The 20,069-nt window shown below is 38.9% G+C and overlaps 2 protein-coding genes across 2 annotated transcripts in view; one reads left to right on the top strand and one right to left on the bottom strand.

The window, feature by feature from the left end:
* LOC113465819 overlaps positions 1 to 16,801 on the top strand; it is a 54,099-nt gene extending 37,298 nt beyond the window's left edge. Inside the window, exon 4 of the mRNA XM_026820667.1 lies at positions 16,742 to 16,801. Coding sequence (XP_026676468.1) covers positions 16,742 to 16,801 — 60 coding nt within the window. The remainder of the gene's footprint in view (positions 1 to 16,741) is intronic.
* Positions 16,802 to 17,576: 775 nt separating this feature from the next.
* The window catches only part of LOC103505333 (bifunctional heparan sulfate N-deacetylase/N-sulfotransferase-like), a 7,987-nt gene continuing 5,494 nt past the window's right edge, over positions 17,577 to 20,069 (bottom strand). The window contains exons 6-9 of the mRNA XM_026820666.1: positions 19,154 to 19,336; positions 18,687 to 18,854; positions 18,198 to 18,283; positions 17,577 to 17,622 (exon numbers count right to left, since the gene is read on the bottom strand). Coding sequence (XP_026676467.1) covers positions 17,577 to 17,622; positions 18,198 to 18,283; positions 18,687 to 18,854; positions 19,154 to 19,336 — 483 coding nt within the window. The remainder of the gene's footprint in view (positions 17,623 to 18,197; positions 18,284 to 18,686; positions 18,855 to 19,153; positions 19,337 to 20,069) is intronic.

Here is a 20,069-nt window from a genome sequence, read left to right as displayed (position 1 = left end):
CTTCTTCTTTTTCTTCTTCTTCTTCTCCTCATTCTTCTTGTAGAGATTTACTCCCTATGACGTCAGATTACATGCTTGTCTTTTTTTCGCCCTCTTCCTTTACCGTCTTTTCTCTCTCTTTTCCACTACCGACCCTATTTGTATACCGTTAGATTGATTGGCAAGGGAACAGACTGTCGGACTACGTCGTATGTATCATTTTCAAATATGTGTTCCGGAGATGCCCGAACCCTTCCCGAACTTCTGCGAACGTAGGAGGCTGGAGTAAAGTACAACATCCGTACCTACGAGTAGGTACTACCAAGGTGATTTTGTTCCTCCATTCTCTATTCCATGGGTTTTGTTCATTCACAGTATAAGATGGGTCTTGTTCATTCACAGTACAAGATGGGTTTTGTTCATTCACAGTACAAGATGGGTTTTGTTCATTCACAGTACAAGATGGGTTTTGTTCATTCACAGTACAAGATGGGTTTTGTTCGTTCACAGTACAAGATGGGTTTTGTTCATTCACAGTACAAGATGGGTTTTGTTCATTCACAGTACAAGATGGGTTTTGTTCATTCACAGTACAAGATGGGTTTTGTTCGTTCACAGTATAAGATGGGTTTTATTCATTCGCAGTACAAAATGGGTTCTTGTTGTTTCATTGTATGCTGTATGACTTTCATCGATTTTCTCATTTTTAAATAGGATTAAATGTCCCATTCCAAATAAATACATTATGTATTACATACTATTATATACCTAGACGTAATCCTATTATATTTTTATACTGTCTCTCTCTCTCTCTCTCTCTCTCTCTCTCTCTCTCTCTCTCTCTCTCTCTCTCTCTCTCTCTCTCAGCATTTTCAACTCCGTGACGTTTTCTCAATCCCTCTGATGTGATTAAAATACAAACGAGTAAAGGTACCTTTACACTGGGGCAATTTAGGAAGCAACCAGCAACAGCAACCTGCAGCATGCGGCATTGCCGCGCCGCATGCGGCGTTGCCTTATACCTTGCGGCGTTGCTTTTTGTGTTGCTAGTGGTTGCTCTACGCCGCAAGGCTTCCCATCAGAAATGGATAGAATTGCCTGTTGCCTTGAGTTGCCAGTGCTGAGAATGGTCTGATTGAGTTTAGTACAGAATAGATTTGTGAACTTTTTACAAAATGCCTAAATTTTATTTATAATTTCCTATTGTTTTTCACATTTATATTGGTTATATTAATCATCCAGATTTTCCAATAATAAATTTAAAAAAAAAAAACAACAACAACAACAACCACAACAAACAATTAACTGATCTTTGTGTGTTAATTGATGATTCGACTTCACAAAAACAATAAATAACAAATGGATTCGATATTAGAATTCTTTCTGGACCCGACGTGTATTTTAATGTAGCTGCTATAGGGCTCTCTTGTCAGAAGTTATTTCCATCTGCCTTCACTATGTGTTAGGATCAACATAGGTACCTACCTTATTGGTGATTGATTTTCCTTTCCAATTAGATGTAAAATATTGCAGAGATAAACAAATGAATAAAATAATAATATCTACGTACCTGCCTACCTGAAAATAAACTAATAATAAATCATTTTTTTTTTCTTAAAAAAAAAAAAAAAAAAAAAAAAAAAAAAAAAAAAAAAAAAAAACCCGCCAGCGACCAGTTAGGAAAAGGAAAAAGGGCTTTATTCTCTCATTAGAAGTTTTTGGCTTTACTGAATCGCCGGAATGGCAGAACTTTGCGACTATTGCCATCAAAATTGTTGCTTCAGTGTAAATGACTACGCCGCATGCGGCATGGTTGCCTAGAGTCCCCTAGCAACAGGCAACCAGCAACAAGCAATCCGCCGCAGGTCGCTGTTGCCTGTTGCTAGGTTAGGTTGCCCCAGTGTAAAGGTACCTTAACATATTCTCCTCTCTCTCTCTCTCTCTCTTCTTCTTCTTCTCTCTCATTCTCTCTTCCTCCCTCTCCCTCCAATCTCGTTTTTCTCTCCTTCTTTCTCTTATTTATTTCTCTTTATTGTTCCTCTTTGCTAGCCTAACTCCAATCTCTTCTCTCTCTCTCTCTCTCTCTCTCTCTCTCTCTCTCTCTCTCTCTCAGTCTATCTCTCTTTTCGTTTTATTGCTACTCCTTGCTTACCTCCTTTCTCTGTTCTCCTACTTCTTTCTTCCCTATATTCTTATTTTCTCTTTGTCTACATTCTTTCTTTCCTCTCTCTTTCTTTTTCTCCATTTCTCACTCTTTCTTTCTTTCATACCCAACTTATTATCAAGGTAGGATTGGAATAGTTATGTGAAATGTAAAAAATCCGTATCTTTCCCTCAAGAAATATGTAGTGTTGTTGTGTGGGAGAAAGGGAGAGAGAGAGAGAGAGAGAGAGAGAGAGAGAGAGAGAGAGAGAACTTCTATACGTCCTACGCCGTATTACTTTATAAAAACCTTCCCCCTCTTCCCCACCCCTCTCTCTCTCTCTCTTTGTTTCTCTCTCCCACCCCTCTCTCTCTTTCTCTATTTGTTGAGGGCGTTCATCTTTAATTATCATTCGATTAGTTTCCTCTTCATTGAAAGCGAAAAAAGAGAGAGGCGAGATTTTTTTTTCTCCATTTTTATTACTTGTTGCTCCCTCTCACTCACACACGTGCTCTCTCTCTCTTTCTCTCTCTCGCTCTTCCTTGCCTTAGCCTACACTTTTACCTTTCTCCCCCTCCCCCCCCGTTCTCCATACTGTCTATGTCTTCTTGCTTTTTTATCCTTTCCCTCTCCTCCTTCTCCTGTCTCTCTCTCTCTCTCTCTCTCTCTCCCTATCCCTTTTAACTTTCTCGTTCAATCTCCCCCTCCTATTTCGTATTTTATACACTCACCAGTCTTGTATCTTTTCCCCCATTAAAAATGTGTTCCCCCCCCCCTCATTTTCAATGTGTGAAGATATCCAAACACCCTTTCAATCTTCAGTCTACACTCTACACTACGCCTGTATGCTTATGGACATGGCTCTTATCTTCCCCCCATACCTCCATATTACTCGTGTTGAACATTACAATCATAACTTATACGATATGCTACTAAAAGAGCCCCCGAAATCTTGATATTTTGGTACCTGCATTTTTAGTTTTAAGAAAAAGAGAGCGACCACTTCACTTGGAATTCAAAAGTTCATCCAAACTACCTTCGCGGCAGTCTACAAAATTACCTTTACCATAAACAAGTATTTCTAATTTCTGCGAAGTACGAATAAAATTCAATGTAGGAGGATTCTTTGTGGTGAAACTGGCGAATATGCACTTTGTGGTGAAACCGAGCCCAATTAGCCTCCTTCCATGATCTTATCTGTATTTGTCTTGATGCAACCGCCATGTTCTTATCAAGAAAAACAATTTTCATTTTCCGAGAAGAGAAAAATTCCGACGTAAAATACGAGAACACAAATATCCAAACAGAGCTATACAGGGTGTTTTAAACTGAATTTTTTTTTTAAGAGTTTTTGACAGAGGGAACTGTAACTGCTACGGTCTTATCGTCCCGAAATCGAAGAATAAGAGGTTTGACAGAGGGAACTTTAACTGCTATGGTCTTATCGTCCCGAAATCGAGGAGAGAAGGAAGACAGGATAGGAGAAAGCCAGCCGTTCCGAGAACGAACATTATCCCATCAGGATAAAATCCGCCCCGGGCGGGAATCGAACCCGCGGCCTAGCGCTTACAAGGCAGACGCACTACCAACTAAGCTAACTAAGCTGGCTTTTTAAACTGAAATATAAGTGTACCTACATACAGGGTAACTCAAAAATTGGGGCTAGTTTCTTTCGTAGCAATGAAATAACAGCTACATTAGACGCAAGTGGTCTGTGTCGTAGCATGCCCATCCCGTATTATATCCCTCATCACATGGGCGAGAAGAGACATGAGAAAATATTTGCAACCGAAGTAGGTACGAGTGCAAATTTTTGTCGATTATGGGGGTCAAACCCGGGACCTTCTGCAGAACAAGCAAGCGGGTTACTTAGGTATAGGGCTAACAGTGGCCTCTTGAAAAATTATAAATACAACTACGACCTACGAATATAGATAAATATGTACTTTATAGATAGAAGATATACGTAAGTATGTATATTTTCAGAACAGAATTCCACCCTTTTATTATTCATAACTTCTTAACTAAACATTTGCCCATCCAGTAAAGGCCTCATTTCTGAGTACTTCAGTAAAACTTCAGTGAGTTCTCTATTTTCCTTTATTTCTCATCATTTTGTACTCTCCAGGGAAATAATAGGCATTTGTACTCTTCCGCCATTATCTCTCTTTCTCTCTCTCTCTCTCTCTCTCTCTCTCTCTCTCTCTCTCTCTCTCTCTCTCTCTTATGTCAGCCTAAAAATTAATCCTCAATGGCCTTTACTTTTCTTTTATCTACATACCTATAGGTAGCTACGCCTATATGTACAGATATTTTGCGATAAGAATATTTGTAGAAGTCAAGTAGAATAAAAGAGTTTACCGTAATGTCCAGCACAGTCCTTGCTGCCAGGCTAGTTAGCTTGGAGAATAGAATAGGATAGAATAGAATAGAATAGAATATACCTTGTTTATCCTGCCCGAATAGGACTGAAAAGTCCCTTTACCCCAGCAGTCTAAACAAGGTCTCGTATATTTGATGGTTTAAAGTAGCGTGTCTTCTCTCTTCACTTTCGGGACGATAGAACCTTAGCAGTTACTACAGTTCCCTCTATCCTCTATCGAACTTTTATAGAAAAAAAAAAATCGGACAAACGAAATAAAGGTATTATTGGTCCAATTAATTAAAACTTGGAACGCTCTGCCTTTGTGCAAAATTCAAAAATACAATTCTTCCTATTCTTCGTTGCCTAGCTGTACTCAATTTTTCCTGGGGTTTATTTGAGTTTCGTTTATGTTTTTAGTTTGATAACTACAAGTTCGGCCATGCCTTTTCCACAAGTTTGGCCATGCCTCGGGATGAACCGAAGCGACGGAATTCAGCTAGTGTATGTATATTTTCAGAATAGAATTCCACTCTTTTATTATTCATAACTCCTTAACTAAACATTTGCCCATCCAGTAAAGGCCTCATTTCTGAGTACTTCAGTAAAAGTTCAGTGAGTTCTCTGTTTTCCTTTATTTCTCATCATTTTGTACTCTCCTGGGAAATAATAGGCATTTGTACTCTTCCGCCATTATCTCTCTTCCTTTCTCTCTCTCTCTCTCTCTCTCTTCCTTTCTCTCCCTCTCTCTCTTATGTCAGCCTAAAAATTCATCCTCATTGGCCTTTACTTTTCTTTTATCTACATAGGTACCTATACCTACGCCTATACGTACAGATATTCTACGATAAGAATATTTGTAGAAGTCAAGTAGAATAAAAGAGTTTACCGTAATGTGCAGCACAGTCCTTGCTGCCAGGCTAGTTAGCTTGGAGAATAGAATAGAATAGAATAGAATATACCTTGTTTATCCTGCCCGAATAGGATTGAAAAGTCCCTTTACCCCAGCAGTCTAAACAAGGTCTCGTATATTTGATGGGTTAAAGTAGCGTGTCTTCTCTCTTCACTTTCGGGACGATAGAACCTTAGCAGTTACAGTTCCCTCTATCGAACTTTTATAGGAAAAAATTGGACAAACGAAATAAAGGTTTTAATTAAAACTTAGAACGCTCTGCCTTTGTGCAAAATTCAAAAAATACAATTCATCCTATTCTTCATTGCCTAGCTGTACTCAATTTTTACTGGGGTCTCAATATTACACCTTGAACACTATTAGGAGAGTCACCTGAATTCCCTGAATTCTTCCAATAAAGTCAAGAAATATCTGGACGAAAACCCGCACCACACCGCCACACTATTCCGTAGAGAGAAACATAGCACGGAAAGTGAGAAGGAAACTCAATAAGACAAAAACTTTAAAATGAGAATCTTGAGGTACAATCAAAGTGTCAGAGGGAGAGGCGAAATCAAGGGGTTAGGAGGAGAGAGGCAATCAGGGGGTTAGAAGGGGGAACGCAATCAAAGGGTGAAAAGAAAGAAGGGGGGGCACAATCAAAGTGTAAAGGCCCCTACACATGATCAGTCTATTTCCCGCGTCAACAAGTCCAAATGGATTCGACTCAAATAATGGTGTCTACTGCTGAGTTTGAGTTGTATCCTAAACAGATTGATCATCGCTGTTTTCATCACCATTTTGACTGGAGACTCCCTACTTGTGTGTAGCGTGGATTCATAAAACTGCTAATTCTGTAAAAACTCAATAAGACAAAAACTTTAAAATGAGAATCTTGAGGTACAATCAAAGTGTCAGAGGGAGAGGCGAAATCAAGGGGTTAGGAGGGGGGACGCAATCAAAGGGTGGAAAGAAAGAAGGGGGGGCACAATCAAAGTGTAAAGGCCCCTACACATGATCAGTCTATTTCCCGCGTCAACAAGTCCATATGGATTCGACTCAAATAATGGTGTCTACAGCTGAGTTTGAGTTGTATCCTAAACAGATTGATCATCGCTGTTTTCAACACCATTTTGACTGGAGACTCCCTACTTGTGTGTAGCGCGGATTCATAAAACTGCTAATTCTGTGGATTCATAGATTCGTGCGATGCATTTCGACATGCCGAAAATTCAGCAGAGTCACAGAATGGACTGCGTCCTCTACAGATTTCTAATTTTCTACTCATGATGAGTTTTGATTTGGTCTCAGTCCATTTGGACTGATGTACATATTGTGTGTACTTGTGTAGGCACCTTAAGAAGAAGGAAGGATGTTGGAAGGGAGAAAAGTAATATCAATTAAACTATGTCTTGGAAAACCTGCAGGGTGCTTGGAAAATTCTACGCCATCGCCCCGTCCTATACTGGAAATAAGTATTGGAAATTTGGGAACAATGGAGGAGTTGCAATTGGGAAAATATTACCGAAGGATGTTGGAAGGGAGAAAAGTAATATCAATTAAACTATGTCTTGGAAAACCTGCAGGGTGCTTGGAAAATTCTACGCCATCGCCGCGTCCTATATTGGAAATTTGGGAACAATTGAATAAAATTTGGAATTTTGAGGCCCTCTTGAATGTTTGTCATTTCTTACATAGTGAACATCATGGTGATAGCGAACATAATTTCATCAGTTGATGGTTTCATTCCATCGAGAAGAAAACTCAAATCCATCAGTTGCTCTAGAAAAAGTAACTTTAAAAGGTCGAAAATTCAATTTTTAATTGCCGTTCTAATGAAAAAGTTTAAAGAGTTATGACGTCAGATTTCACGTCAAAATGCGCAGAAACGGTTGCGCACAAACAAACGAGCGGGAGCCATGAGTTACGACGTCATCGCCTACGGGAGCGTATGCCGTGAAGTCAAACTTCAAGATTTACCGGTATTTTTTAAATCGATTTATCTCGGTATCTGGACGTCGTAGAAGAAAAAGAAAAATTCCGTTGGTCCTCATTTTTCCAGCTCTATGACTTTGAAACATAACCCAAGTAAGCGCAACTGATCTATTGAATGAAATTTGGAATTTTGGGGACCTCTTGAATGTTTGTTATTTCTTACATAGTGAACATCATGGTTATAGCGAACATAATTTCATCAGTTGATGGTTTCATTCCATCGAGAAGAAAACTCAAATCCATCAGTTGCTCTACAGCTCCATCCAGCTTTCTACTTTCCACTGAAGTGAAACAAAAGAACATGAAACTTCTGTCTGATTTTACATACATTCTCTCCCCGTTTATCACACTATTCCATCTTGACTCCTCTTTCTTTTCTCCATTCTTCATATCCATTTTATTTCATTCCAATGGTGTTACAACTGTTTCACAAGGGTGTTCTCACTTCCCACTCAAATTTATCTCCCATCATATTCAGTGTTAGTCTTCTGTTCGCTATCACTTCGCCATCATTTGAAAAATCCTTTTTATGTAATGAAAAATTTACGAGGCGTTCAGACATGTCTCAACTGGAAGGGAAATGAAACTGGAATGTTCTTCCTGGACCTTGGGAAGGCATTTGATTGACTAGGGCGAGTTTTTACAACATATGCTCATGTGGTGTTGAAGTTATGGCATACCTATAGGTAGGTAGTAAAAGGTAATGATGTCGTTTGTGTTGCTTTTATACTCCTCTGGCTTCCTGGTTTGGTGTTTGACAACACAAAAAAAAAAAAAAAAAAAAAAAAAAAAAAAAAATAGAGTGAGAATAATAAAATAAATAACAGTGGGACCCTGGACACAGTACCTAGTGTTTTGTAAATCAGCAAAATTTGCCAAGTTAGGCGTGAAACTTTGCAAACACCGTGCGTCGAACTTTTGCCTGGATGGAAAGCGACGGTATGGTATTTGTTTAGACCCTAGCTTTTATGTCAACACTTAAGCTTAAAGCTGGAGGAGATCCTCCCCCACCCCCCTCGCCCAGATTCGGTCGAAAGTCAACAAGAACGACTTGTACTCACTCATGCGTGTTGTTCGGAAAGCAAAACCACAACTTAAATTGATACCGCTCCTTCACCTCCTCCTCTTCCTTCTCCTCCACTTCTGACATTGGATGTTTTCCTGTGGACAGGATGTGAAAGTTGTAGCACACTTTGAACTTCGGATGTTCAAGATTTGAGTTCAAAGGAAAGAGAGAGGATCCCTGTGAACCCTTTTTTTCCCGAAAGTTTCACCTCGCCCAAATTGAGTCGCAATTTTCGATGGAGTCTGAGGTTGCACAGGACGCCAAAAAATTACAATCAAAGGATCAAGGACATTTCCAATATTCCTTAAGCCTGGTATACAGGTTTCGATTTATTTCTCACATCAAATGGTTTGAAGACCAAGCAACCTCGGTCACCTCGGTGGCCAAGTGGGTATCACACCAGGCTTACATACCGGAGGTCCTGGGTTCGATTCCCGGTGGGGTCGAAGTTTTTTCAGCTCTGTGCTTGGAGTTCGGGGTGCACTCAGCCTCGTGAGGAGAATGGAGTAGCGAGCAGTGGCGGCATTACTAGTGTAAAAAGATTATTGAAATATGGAAATGGAAATTTTTTACAAAGGAGGCACTTAGTATTGTTACTGTGATGTCCACAAAAGGTGTGAAAACGATCTGCTTTACCACAAATAATTGAAGAATAGATTTGAAAGATTTGGTTTGTAGACGTTATCACTAGACTAACAGCGCAGCGCCCCATTCTTTCTTTATCTTAGATTAAGTTATCTTCAATGGTGATAATCTACCTCTTTTGTTCACCAGCAATGCATATTGCATACACCGCGTACTTTACGTAAACTGTGCACACGTGTGAAAATTTATATCCAAGTGCACTTTAATACCGCGTAGGTAAATAACATACAATATATAGAATATTTATTTATATGTATTGTACATATAGGGTGGATTAGAGGGGAGGGATTAATTCAGGGTGATTCATTGAAGGAGGTATACTCCCGTTAGGTGTGTAGTGATAGGTATAAGTTACCTGTACTCCCGTTAGGTGTGTAGTGATAGGTATTAGTTACCTATACTCCCGTTAGGTGTGTAGTGATAGGTATTAGTTACCTATACTCACGTTAGGTGTGTAGTGATAGGTATTAGTTACCTATACTCCCGTTAGGTGTGTAGTGATTATTGGAAACCCCGTTTAAATAAGGGTGAAGCAACTACATACCTACCTAGGTATTACATTGTACTAAAAGAAGAAATATGCAAGTATTGAGTAAGACTAGAAGAAGACAAAGATAATGAATAAAAAGGAGAGAGAGAGAGAGGGGGGGAGAGAGAGGGAGAGAGACAGAGAATGGCAGAAACGTGTGTTTAGTAACAATGAAATGAAACACGGGTTGAAATTGACAATGCTTCTCTCTCTTCTTTTCATTCTCTCTCTCTTCTCTCTCTCTCTCTTCTCTCTCTCTCTCTCTCTCTTTCTTTCTTCTTTTCTTTTCAATTTTTTTTTTTTTTAAAAAAAAAAAAAAAAAAAAAAAAAACAAAAAAAAAACAATAACTTCCGTATACATCGAGTTGCTTAGAAAAAGTTAGACGAACCGTGTTCGAATCCCAGCTATGGCTTTAAATTCTCAAAATAGACGACTCGTTTCTCTATATCTACGAGTTTGTACTTTCATGATTCTTTCGTTCTTTTTTTCATTTTCCTTGTCCACTAACTCATCTATTCTCCTCCTTGTGTTTTTATTTCTCCTCCTCTACCTCCTCATCCATCTCCTTTATCTCCTAATTCTAATACTCCTTCTCCAACTTTATCTCCTCCTCGTTCTCCCTCTTTCAAAGGCCACCTTTTTATGTAATGAAAAATTTACGAGGCGTTCAGACATGTCTCAACTGGAAGGGAAATGAAACTGGAATGTTCTTCCTGGACCTTGCGAAGGCATTTGATTGACTAGGGCGAGTTTTTACAACACATGATCATGTGGTGTTGAAGTTATATCATACCGATAGGTAGTAAAAGGTAATGATGTCGTTTGTGTTGCTTTTATACTCCTCTGGCTTCCTGGTTTGGTGCTTGACAAGGAATATTTTCAATTTTCTTCCAAGCAATCACCTCACAACCATCTTTCTTTGATTATCAAATCTGAGCTCAAAACATCCAAATCAATTTGTTTTTGCTTGATGCGTAAGTAGGTGGTAACTAAAGTCACACACTGGATTTTTTTACTTTTAATTATTATATGAAAAGTATGAACTACCTATTCCTAATAGAGTTGAAGATATTTTCAAGGAAACTCATAGAGAACAGAAAAAAATAGAGTGAGAATAATAAAATAAATAACAGTTGGACCCTGGAAACAGTAGTGTTTTGTAAATCAGCAAATTTTGCCAAGTTAGGCGTGAAACTTTGCAAACACCGTGCGTTGAACTTTTGCCTGGATGGAAAGCGACGGTATGGTATTTGTTTAGACCCTAGCTTTTATGTCAACACTTAAGCTTAAAGCTGGAGGAGATCCTCCCCCACCCCCCTCGCCCAGATTCGGTCGAAAGTCAACAAGAACGACTTGTACTCACTCATGCGTGTTGTTCGGAAAGCAAAACCACAACTTAAATTGATACCGCTCCTTCACCTCCACCTCCTCCTCTTCCTTCTCCTCCACTTCTGACATTGGATGTTTTCCTGTGGACAGGATGTGAAAGTTGTAGCACACTTTGAACTTCGGATGTTCAAGATTTGAGTTCAAAGGAAAGAGAGATGATCCCTGTGAACCCTTTTTTTCTTTCAGAGACATCCAGTTCATGAGTGAAATTCAAAATGCCTCTTCAGAGACATCCAGTTCTTGAGTGAAACTCAGGCTGCCTCTTCAGTGACATCTAGTTCTTGAGTGAAATTCAGGCTGCCTCTTCAGAGACATCTAGTTCTTGAGTGAAATTCAGGCTGCCTCTTCAGAGACATTCAGTTCTTGAGTGAAATTCAGGCTGCCTCTTCAGAGACATCCAGTTCATGAGTGAAATTCAAAATGCCTCTTCAGAGACATCCAGTTCTTGAGCCTCTTCAGAGACATCCAGTTCTTAAGTGAAACTCAGGCTGCCTCTTCAGAGACATCCAGTTCATGAGTGAAATTCAAAATGCCTCTTCAGAGACATCCAGTTCTTGAGCCTCTTCAGAGACATCCAGTTCTTGAGTGAAATTCAGGCTGCCTTTTCAGAGACATCTGGTTCTTGAGTGAAATTTAGGCTGCCTCTTCAGAGACATCCAGTTCTTGAGTGAAATTCAGGCTGCCTCTTCAGAGACATCCAGTTCTTGAGTGAAATTCAGGCAGCCTCTTCAGAGACATCCAGTTCTTGAGTGAAATTCAGGCTGCCTCTTCAGAGACATCCAGTTCCCCCTCGGGTTTCATTTTTGCTTCTTTACTATGGGTCAGACTCCGAAAATTTGGAGCATCCACCCCCCGGTATCACAGTTTGGACTCTTGGCCCCTCCCCCAATAAAATCCTGGATACTGCCCTGAAATTACCTACTTTGTTGACATAAAAATTAGCTGCAACGCCAGCGGTGAGTAATTTCATATTTAACCTCTCTAGAACATAACTTAGACTATCCCTATATCCTAGACTATAATAATAATTATGTACTATGATTTCTCCCCTGAAGCCCAGCACGACATGTTTCGTGCTAACTTCATGTTAGATGTTCTGTTGAGTCCAATTGTTCAGCAAATTAATTTATTGCCTGTAAAAACTCACTTCACACTGATTATACTTCATCCCCACTTGACTTTTAACATGAAAAATTACATGACTTATGGAAAATAACATGAATTACTGTCGAGAACCATGAGTCATATGTTTGTACATTGGCTACTCATAACTCATGACCAGAGAAGTTCAGAATATGGCACTTATTTTTCCAAAATATAACACTAAAAAACATGGCAATATGGCACTTATTTTGCGAAAATATGGCATTTATTTGTTCAAAACATGGCAAAATAAGCAATTCTTTCAAGAATAAGAGGAAACTATTTTACATTTTTCCTTGGGACGTCAAATAAAAATTAAATTTTCAACCTTTTAAAATAATTTTTCGCTGTTTTGACTTCAGATTTGGATCTCTGAGGACTTTTTACATAGGAATCGACCTTTTATGCTAAATGTTTTCCCAAATGCATAACCACTATTTAAGTACGGTTCTTTTTTAGTACTTTTCTTCTTCTTTTTTTTTTTTTCTTAAAATTCTATATTTCACCCAAAAATGCTTAAACTATGGCAAAAAAGCAAGTCTTTGTAGGCTTTTTATGGCATTTTTCCAAATTTTACTAAAATATGGCAAAATAGTATGGCGCCATGGCAATATGGCATTTGAACTTCCTTGCTCATGACAGTAGTGTGGGAGGTCTATTTGTCTGTACATTGCTTAGAATCGTGAAATTTTTAGTTATTCTTACTCCTTATGCATCCACGATTCCAAAAACCACATTAGAAAAATTTCTGTCCGTCTGTCTGTCTGTCAGTATGTATGGTTGAAGGATTAAAAAAAAAAAAAAAAAAAAAAAAAAAAAATGTGAACGAGCCATCTTCTGCCTAGGTACCTAAGATGTAATGTTGATCAGTCATCTCCACCAATAGGTATGTTTCGTGTTGCATATTGCATAATCAAATTACCCCTCGGCGTTCATAGAAAATCTCATTGTAGGTTAAGTAAGTTTTAGTAGGTTTCCTGTGAATTATCCCATTTTAAAATGGTTCTTTATAAAGTATCCTCTCCTCCCCTCCCCCCTCCAATCAACCTGTTCCAAATTCTGTAGAGCAGAGAACATAGGTACATGTTACCTACCATTACTTAACTTTATGAAACTCGAAAGTTTCTTCCACAATGAATAGCGTTTGTAGGTACAGGATGCCCCAAAAAGCCTAGCTTTTTCTTACCTGTAGAATTAATAAAATAAAATTGGCCACCTCTCCGTATGAACCCATTTTATGAATCAAAATTCTCCCTCTCAAAAGTCTCGTGAGACTGAAACAAAATTTGACCATGCAAATATTTGAAATTGATGCTTCAGTACAGCTTATTTCGTTCATAAATATGGTCCTAACTTCTGGAACATACTGTACATGCTGTTTACGTGTGTGTACGTGTGTGAAAGAATCCGCATGCATGTCACGCATTGGAAGGAGCACGATTATTTATTTAAACTTGTCAAATGCCTGACAAAACGAGACGAGTTTGAGAGAAGAAGTATATAAGAAGTACGAGGAAGAAATTAGCAAGAAAGAAGAGCGGGGAGGTTTTTTAGCGGGTTGAGCGGCCAGGAATGGTGCCACAGAATGGGCGAAACACCATACCCTGAGCCGTAACTCCAGCATACCCTCCACACCATGCTGGAGAAGTCATTAAGATTTTTCCTCCTCATAAAAAAAAAACCGTATTATTGGTTGGGTGGAAGAGCTCTTTTAGGAGAACTCTGCCACTTAAAGCCATTAACAATGAAATTGGAAATAGTACCTATATATGCAGCCATGATTACCTGTTGCTATTACAAAGAATATACCTGATTACAAGGGAATACCACCTGAATATGAAAATTATTAGAAAACACACGCGATAATGAAGCTCCATTATTTCTTTGTAATTTTATTTCTTGAATAAATTTTCATTTGTTTAGTGGCCGAATCCTGATTATTCTAGCTAGGGGAGGTAACGAGTTCACTCCCGTTGACCTTTTCCTACACGAGTTCTCTCCGGCTCTCGAAAGGGTTTACAACGAGTTCACTCCGATCCTCTTTTTCAACACCTAGTACCTATATTTAAAAATAAAAAATAATAATTCCAGCAATATGCCAATGAGTACAAACAATCGAGTACTACAAACCTGCCCAAACTGACATAGTAGGTACGTTCCTAACAATCACTATCACACTTGCCCTATCTGTACTCTCATTTGCCATTCTCTCTCGCCTCGCATACTTATTCCCCATTTCATATAGATGCGGGGCGACGATAATACGAACAGAAATTTGTCGCTCTGGTTTTTATTACCAACTGGGGACGCATTTCTTTTGAAACAAAATAACAAGGGATGCAGGACAACAAAAGAAGGAAACTCTTTTGATGATTATCATTAGGGGGAAAATGAAGGAAAATAACAACAAGAAAAGAAAACCAAGAAGGAGCAGAGGAAGAAGAAGAAGAATGACGAGGAAGAGGGAAAGGATGAGGAGGAGAAGGAGAATAAGAAAAAAATACCTAGAAAGGAGAGAAAAATAAGAAAAACTAGGGAAATGTAAAAAAGACAAAAATATGCTCCAATTTCTCCCCCCTCATACTTTCTTCTTCAAGTTTCTTTTCCATTGGTGAATAAAGAGGAAGATCGTAATTTGTTCTAGTTAGCATAAATATGTATCAGCAAATAATGGCCGCGCTCGCCAGTTATGTATTTTATTTATAATCTGGTTCTATTGTTTTCTTGTCGTACTCCACTTTTTTCTGAGAGTCTGCAAAGGGTATATCACACTTTTAAACCTATCCCTTTCACTGGAATTTCAATCAGCCCTCAACAAAACTGTCCTTACGAAGCTGAGTACACAAAATCCGCCCCGGGCGGGAATCGAACCCGCGGCCTAGCGCTTACAAGGCAGACGCACTACCAACTAAGCTAACTAGGCTGACTGAAACAAAATTTGACCATGCAAATATTTGAAATTGATGCTTCTCAGTATCTACAGCTTATTTCGTTCATAAATATGGTCCTAGACTTCTGGGACACACTGTACATGCTGTTTACGTGTGTGTACGTGTGTGAAAGAATCCGCATGCATGTCACGCATTGGAAGGAGCACGATTATTTATTTAAACTTGTCAAATACCTACATGACAAAACGAGACGAGTTAGAGAGAAGAAGTATATAAGAAGTACGAGGAAGAAATTAAAGAAAGAAGAAGGATTAAGAAGGAGAGGACAAGGAGATAGTGGAGGAGGAAATGATAAGACGTGGGAAATGACAACAAAAGAAAACGAAGAGTAAATAGTAGGTATTTGGAAGAAGATTGGATTAGGATTAAGGAGGAGATGCATGAGGAAGAAGAAGAAGAAGAAGAGGAGGGGGAAGAGGAAGAAGTCGAAGGTGGTAAAGAAGAGGAAAATTTAGAAGGAAGATTCAAAAGGAAAGAGGAAGAGAATGGAGAGGAGAGAAAGAGGAGAAGGAGGGGGTGAAGGTAAAATAATAAGGCAATACGAGAGAAAGGAAAAGAAACGAGGAGAAGAAGAAGAAGAAGAAGAAGAAGAAGAAGAAGAAGAGGAAGAAGAAGAAGAAGAGGTAGAAAAAGGAGGAGGAAATGATAAGACGTGGGAAATGACAACAAAAGAAAACGAAGAGTAAATAGTAGGTATTTGGAAGAAGATTGGATTAGGATCAAGGAGGAGATGCATGAGGAAGAAGAAGAAGAGGAGGAGGAAGAAGAAGAAGTGAAGGATGTTGAAGAAGTCGAAGGTGGGAAAGAAGAGGAAAATTTAGAAGGAAGATTCAAAAGGAAAGAGGAAGAGGATGGAGAGGAGATAGAGAAAGAGGAGAAGGAGGGGGTGAAGGTAAACAAGGCAATACGAGAGAAAGGAAAAGAAACGAGGAGGAGAAGAAGAAGAAGAAGAAGAAGAGGAAGAAGCAGAAGAGAAATAAAATACGAAAAGTGGGAGAATATGTAGAAGAGGAACAAGAAAAAGGAGAAAGAGGAAGGGGAAGAGATAAAGGTAAAAAAAGAAGACAAAAATGGAATGGAGAATAAGGTAAAGTAAAATATGGCGGAAATGGTGACGGGATGGGGGGGGAGAAGTGAGAGAGAGAAGGAAGCGATAATTTCATTAAAGAATGCTCGTGGGGTAATCTGTGGCGGTTGTAAAGAAACTGACAAATCTCTCTCTCTCTCTCTCTCTCTCTTGTTCGACGTCAGATATTTGAAAAGAAAGAAAAGTGGCGGGAAAGTGACGATTTAAACGCGGCTCTTGTAGAAGTTGTTTTTCCAACTAGAAATGCGACGTTGCCATTATGTTCATAATATACCATCTGGGGCATCTGGCAACACTCTCCGCGTTCTAGTTCTTTTCTTATTTGACAATATTCTTCTCGGTTTCTAAGAATTCAGCTCCTTTCACAATACCCGCATGTATTACAATATAAATATCTCGGTATTCTTCCTCTTCTACGTTTCAGTCTTTCCCTGATTCTCAGTTTTGTTATTTTTACTTTCTATTTCTTTTCTAAGAATACCTATACGTATACCTACACCGGCGTTTTCCTTTCTAGGTTTCATTCTTTTCCTAATTGACGTGTCTATTTTGTTTCTAGGAATTCACCGCGTTTGTTCTGCTTCGTGTTCATTGTCTGATTTCCTATTTTCATTTCTAGGAATGCATTCGCTTCATCGCCTTCGTCTTATGTAGGTAGATTCGTGTTCACACAGGAATACTTGGAAGTCTAACATCACTTCTTTCGATCATCTCCCTGCTTCTCATTTCTAACATTCGCCACTTCGTCAAGTGACAAAGTTATATCTCGAGTTATATTTTATCACGAGTTGAATTAATTCGAAAAACTTGGGCGAAAATAGAAGAAGACGGCACAAAGTTTCGCGTCTTTTGTTTCCTTGTAAATATTTTTTCCTTCTGAAGAAGTCTTTTCATACTAAACTCGACATCAAGATGGGAAATAAATTTTGTTCTATGTGAGTGAAACTCAGGCTGCCTCTTCAGAGACTTTGTAAATATTTTTTCCTTCTGAAGAAGTCTTTTCATACTAAACTCGACATCAAGATGGGAAATAAATTTTGTTCTATGTCTTCTTCTTCTCCTCCTCCTCCTCCTCCTCCTCCTCCTCCTCCTCCTCCTACATCAATTTTATATCACATTCCTCTTTTACTGATTTTTGTAGATCTGTATAAATTCAATCCTGATTTTATTGGATTTCAATTCTTTTGATTTGTGTTTATAAGTTTATATCCGTGTTTTCCCTCCTTCCAATCCTCTTTTCTCCTTCCTTTCACAAAAGCCATCCGTAGAATTTTGTCTCCATCAAATCGATCATTTAAAATTTGAATTTTTTAGCCCGTAGTTTATTCGATTGTGGTTAAAGAAGAGTGGAATTCAGGCTGCCTCTTCAGAGACATCCAGTTCTTGAGTGGAATTCAGGCTGCCTCTTCAGAGACATCCAGTTCTTGAGTGAGATTCAGGCTGCCTCTTTAGAGACATCCAGTTCTTGAGTGAAATTCAGGCTGCCTCTTCAGAAACATCCAGTTCTTGAGTGAAATTCAGGCTGCCTCTTCAGAGACATCCAGTTCTTGAGTGAAATTCAGGCTGCCTCTTCAGAGACATCCAGTTCTTGAGTGGAATTCAGGCTGCCTCTTCAGAGACATCCAGTTCTTGAGTGAAATTCAGGCTGCCTCTTCAAAGACATCTAGTTCTTTAGTGAAATTCAGGCTGCCTCTCCAGAGACATCCAGTTCTTGAGTGAAATTCAGGCTGCCTCTTCAGAGACATCCAGTTCTTGAGTGAAATTCAGGCTGCCTCTTCAAAGACATCTAGTTCTTTAGTGAAATTCAGGCTGCCTCTTCAAAGACATCCAGTTCCCCCTCGGGTTTCATTTTTGCTCCTTTACTATGGGTCAGACTCCGAAAATTTGGAGCATCCACCCCCCGGTATTACAGTTTGGACTCCCCCAATAAAATCCTGGATACTGCCCTGAAATTACCTACTTTGTTGACATAAAAATTTGCTGCAACGCCAGCGGTGAGTAATTTCATATTTAACCTCTCTAGAACACAACGTGGAACACTCCTGATGCCCAACTTCTTCAATAACTTCACCAAAGCTGTGTTGTACGATAGATAGTATCTCTGAAATATAGGAAAAGTCTCGTTTGAGCAAGAATCAAATGACATTTTTGGTTTGCCAACACTCACACTTAACTTGCAATTTTCCTGGACTTATAGTTGGCAAAGTTGGCAAGTACTTTAATGTTTGGTTTGAAGGTTCAGGTCTGAATTGCAGACCCGTCTTCAGCAGATTGGCAAAGTTATATCGTAATTCGTTAAATGTAATATTATCTGTTTCGCTTTTATGGCAAGTTCGCTTTTACGTTTTCTTTATGTTTTAATTGACAAGGTCGCGGAGTTCGCGGACGATATAATGACATTCTGCTGAAGACGGGTCTGGAATTCAGACCCAAAACGTCCAAACCAAACCAGGTAGGTGCCAACTATAAGTCCAGGAAAATTTTCGTTTAAGCAAAGGTCTCACTGATGCCGGAGAGGGGCTATTAGATGATATGTTAGGATGAAGAGATAGGAACGTGTAGAGGGCGGTGGTGCCGGTTTTCTGCGGCCCGATGACTAGGAACCGGGGCAGCTGATCGCAGGACTTGTTGTGCGACCAAATCTTCACGTGCCGGTTGTCCAGACACGGGTTCTGTGTTATCAGAAGTGGGGGAAAAGGGAATTAGTGGTTGGGCGGAAGAGCTCCTCCAGAAGAACCCTGCCACTTAAAAGAAAGCCATTAAAAAAGAAAATGGTTTTCTCTTGTAGTCAATACCCACAAAAACACAGATGTGGAAAAAAAAAGGCCAAGTTCCTATCCAAAAATGTCGGCCTATATTTTATCCAAAAATGTCGGCTGATTTCAAGCCTAGGAGGTGTTTTTATTTTTAATTAATTATTAAAAAATAAAGAAATCATATTAAAAAAAAATCTATTCCATTCTTCACTTACCCCCCAGATGGGATCCTGTTCCTCAGGATACAACTGGAAGTATTTCTCCGCTATTCTCATTGGTGGAGCCGAAGACAAATGCAGATTGGTCCAACATGTGATAAACTTGATGACCGATTCAAATGTGTACAGCGCTAGTCTATCATTCCCATAATTACCCATGTGACTCATGAATATGTTGATCTGAAATTAATATTATTATTATAATAAGCGAATTGAGGCCCGCATCCTGGGAACATAAATAAATTAATCAATTGTCTGTCCAAGATTCGCTCGAAACCACCAATCGTGTAACCGGCATATTGGTGTGATACTAACCTCGGATAATATAGTAGGAAAAATGCTGGAAGGACAGGAGGAATGGAACAAGAATACAAGATAAAACAAATGATAACGGAAATCTTACAGATCAAAGAGGCAGATGGGAGGAGGCCCTATAATACAACATAGTTATAGCCCGATTCAAATGTGTACAGCGCTAGTCTATCATTCCCATAATTACCCATGTGACTCATGAATATGTTGATCTGAAATTAATATTATTACTATTATAATAAAAAGAAAATACAAAATCACTATCTTGAAAATAACCATGAAATACGAAAAATGAATTAAATCAAGAATACCTTACATAATAAGAAGAAGTTATGGTCCCTAAAAGCTAAAAGTACAGAAGTACTTACAGGGATGATGAAGAATAATTATGTTAAGAATATTGTAAAGAAAGAATAAACTTATTATTATTATTATTATTATTATTATTATTATTATTATTATTATTATTATTATTATTATTATTATTATTATTAGGTCGTCAAACCCTGTCGGGCGTCTCCGTGGGGCGAGAAAGAGGGGCCAGGCAAATGCGCCACACTGTACTCGCGGGCAGTACTTATCGAAGTTCCCGAATTCCAGC

Source organism: Diaphorina citri, unplaced genomic scaffold (assembly GCF_000475195.1).
Source record: "Diaphorina citri unplaced genomic scaffold, Diaci psyllid genome assembly version 1.1 scaffold165, whole genome shotgun sequence".
Taxonomy (NCBI): Eukaryota; Metazoa; Arthropoda; class Insecta; order Hemiptera; family Psyllidae; genus Diaphorina; species Diaphorina citri.
The sequence above is the reverse complement of the archived record's forward strand: the minus strand, read 5'-3'. Positions and strand labels throughout refer to the sequence as shown.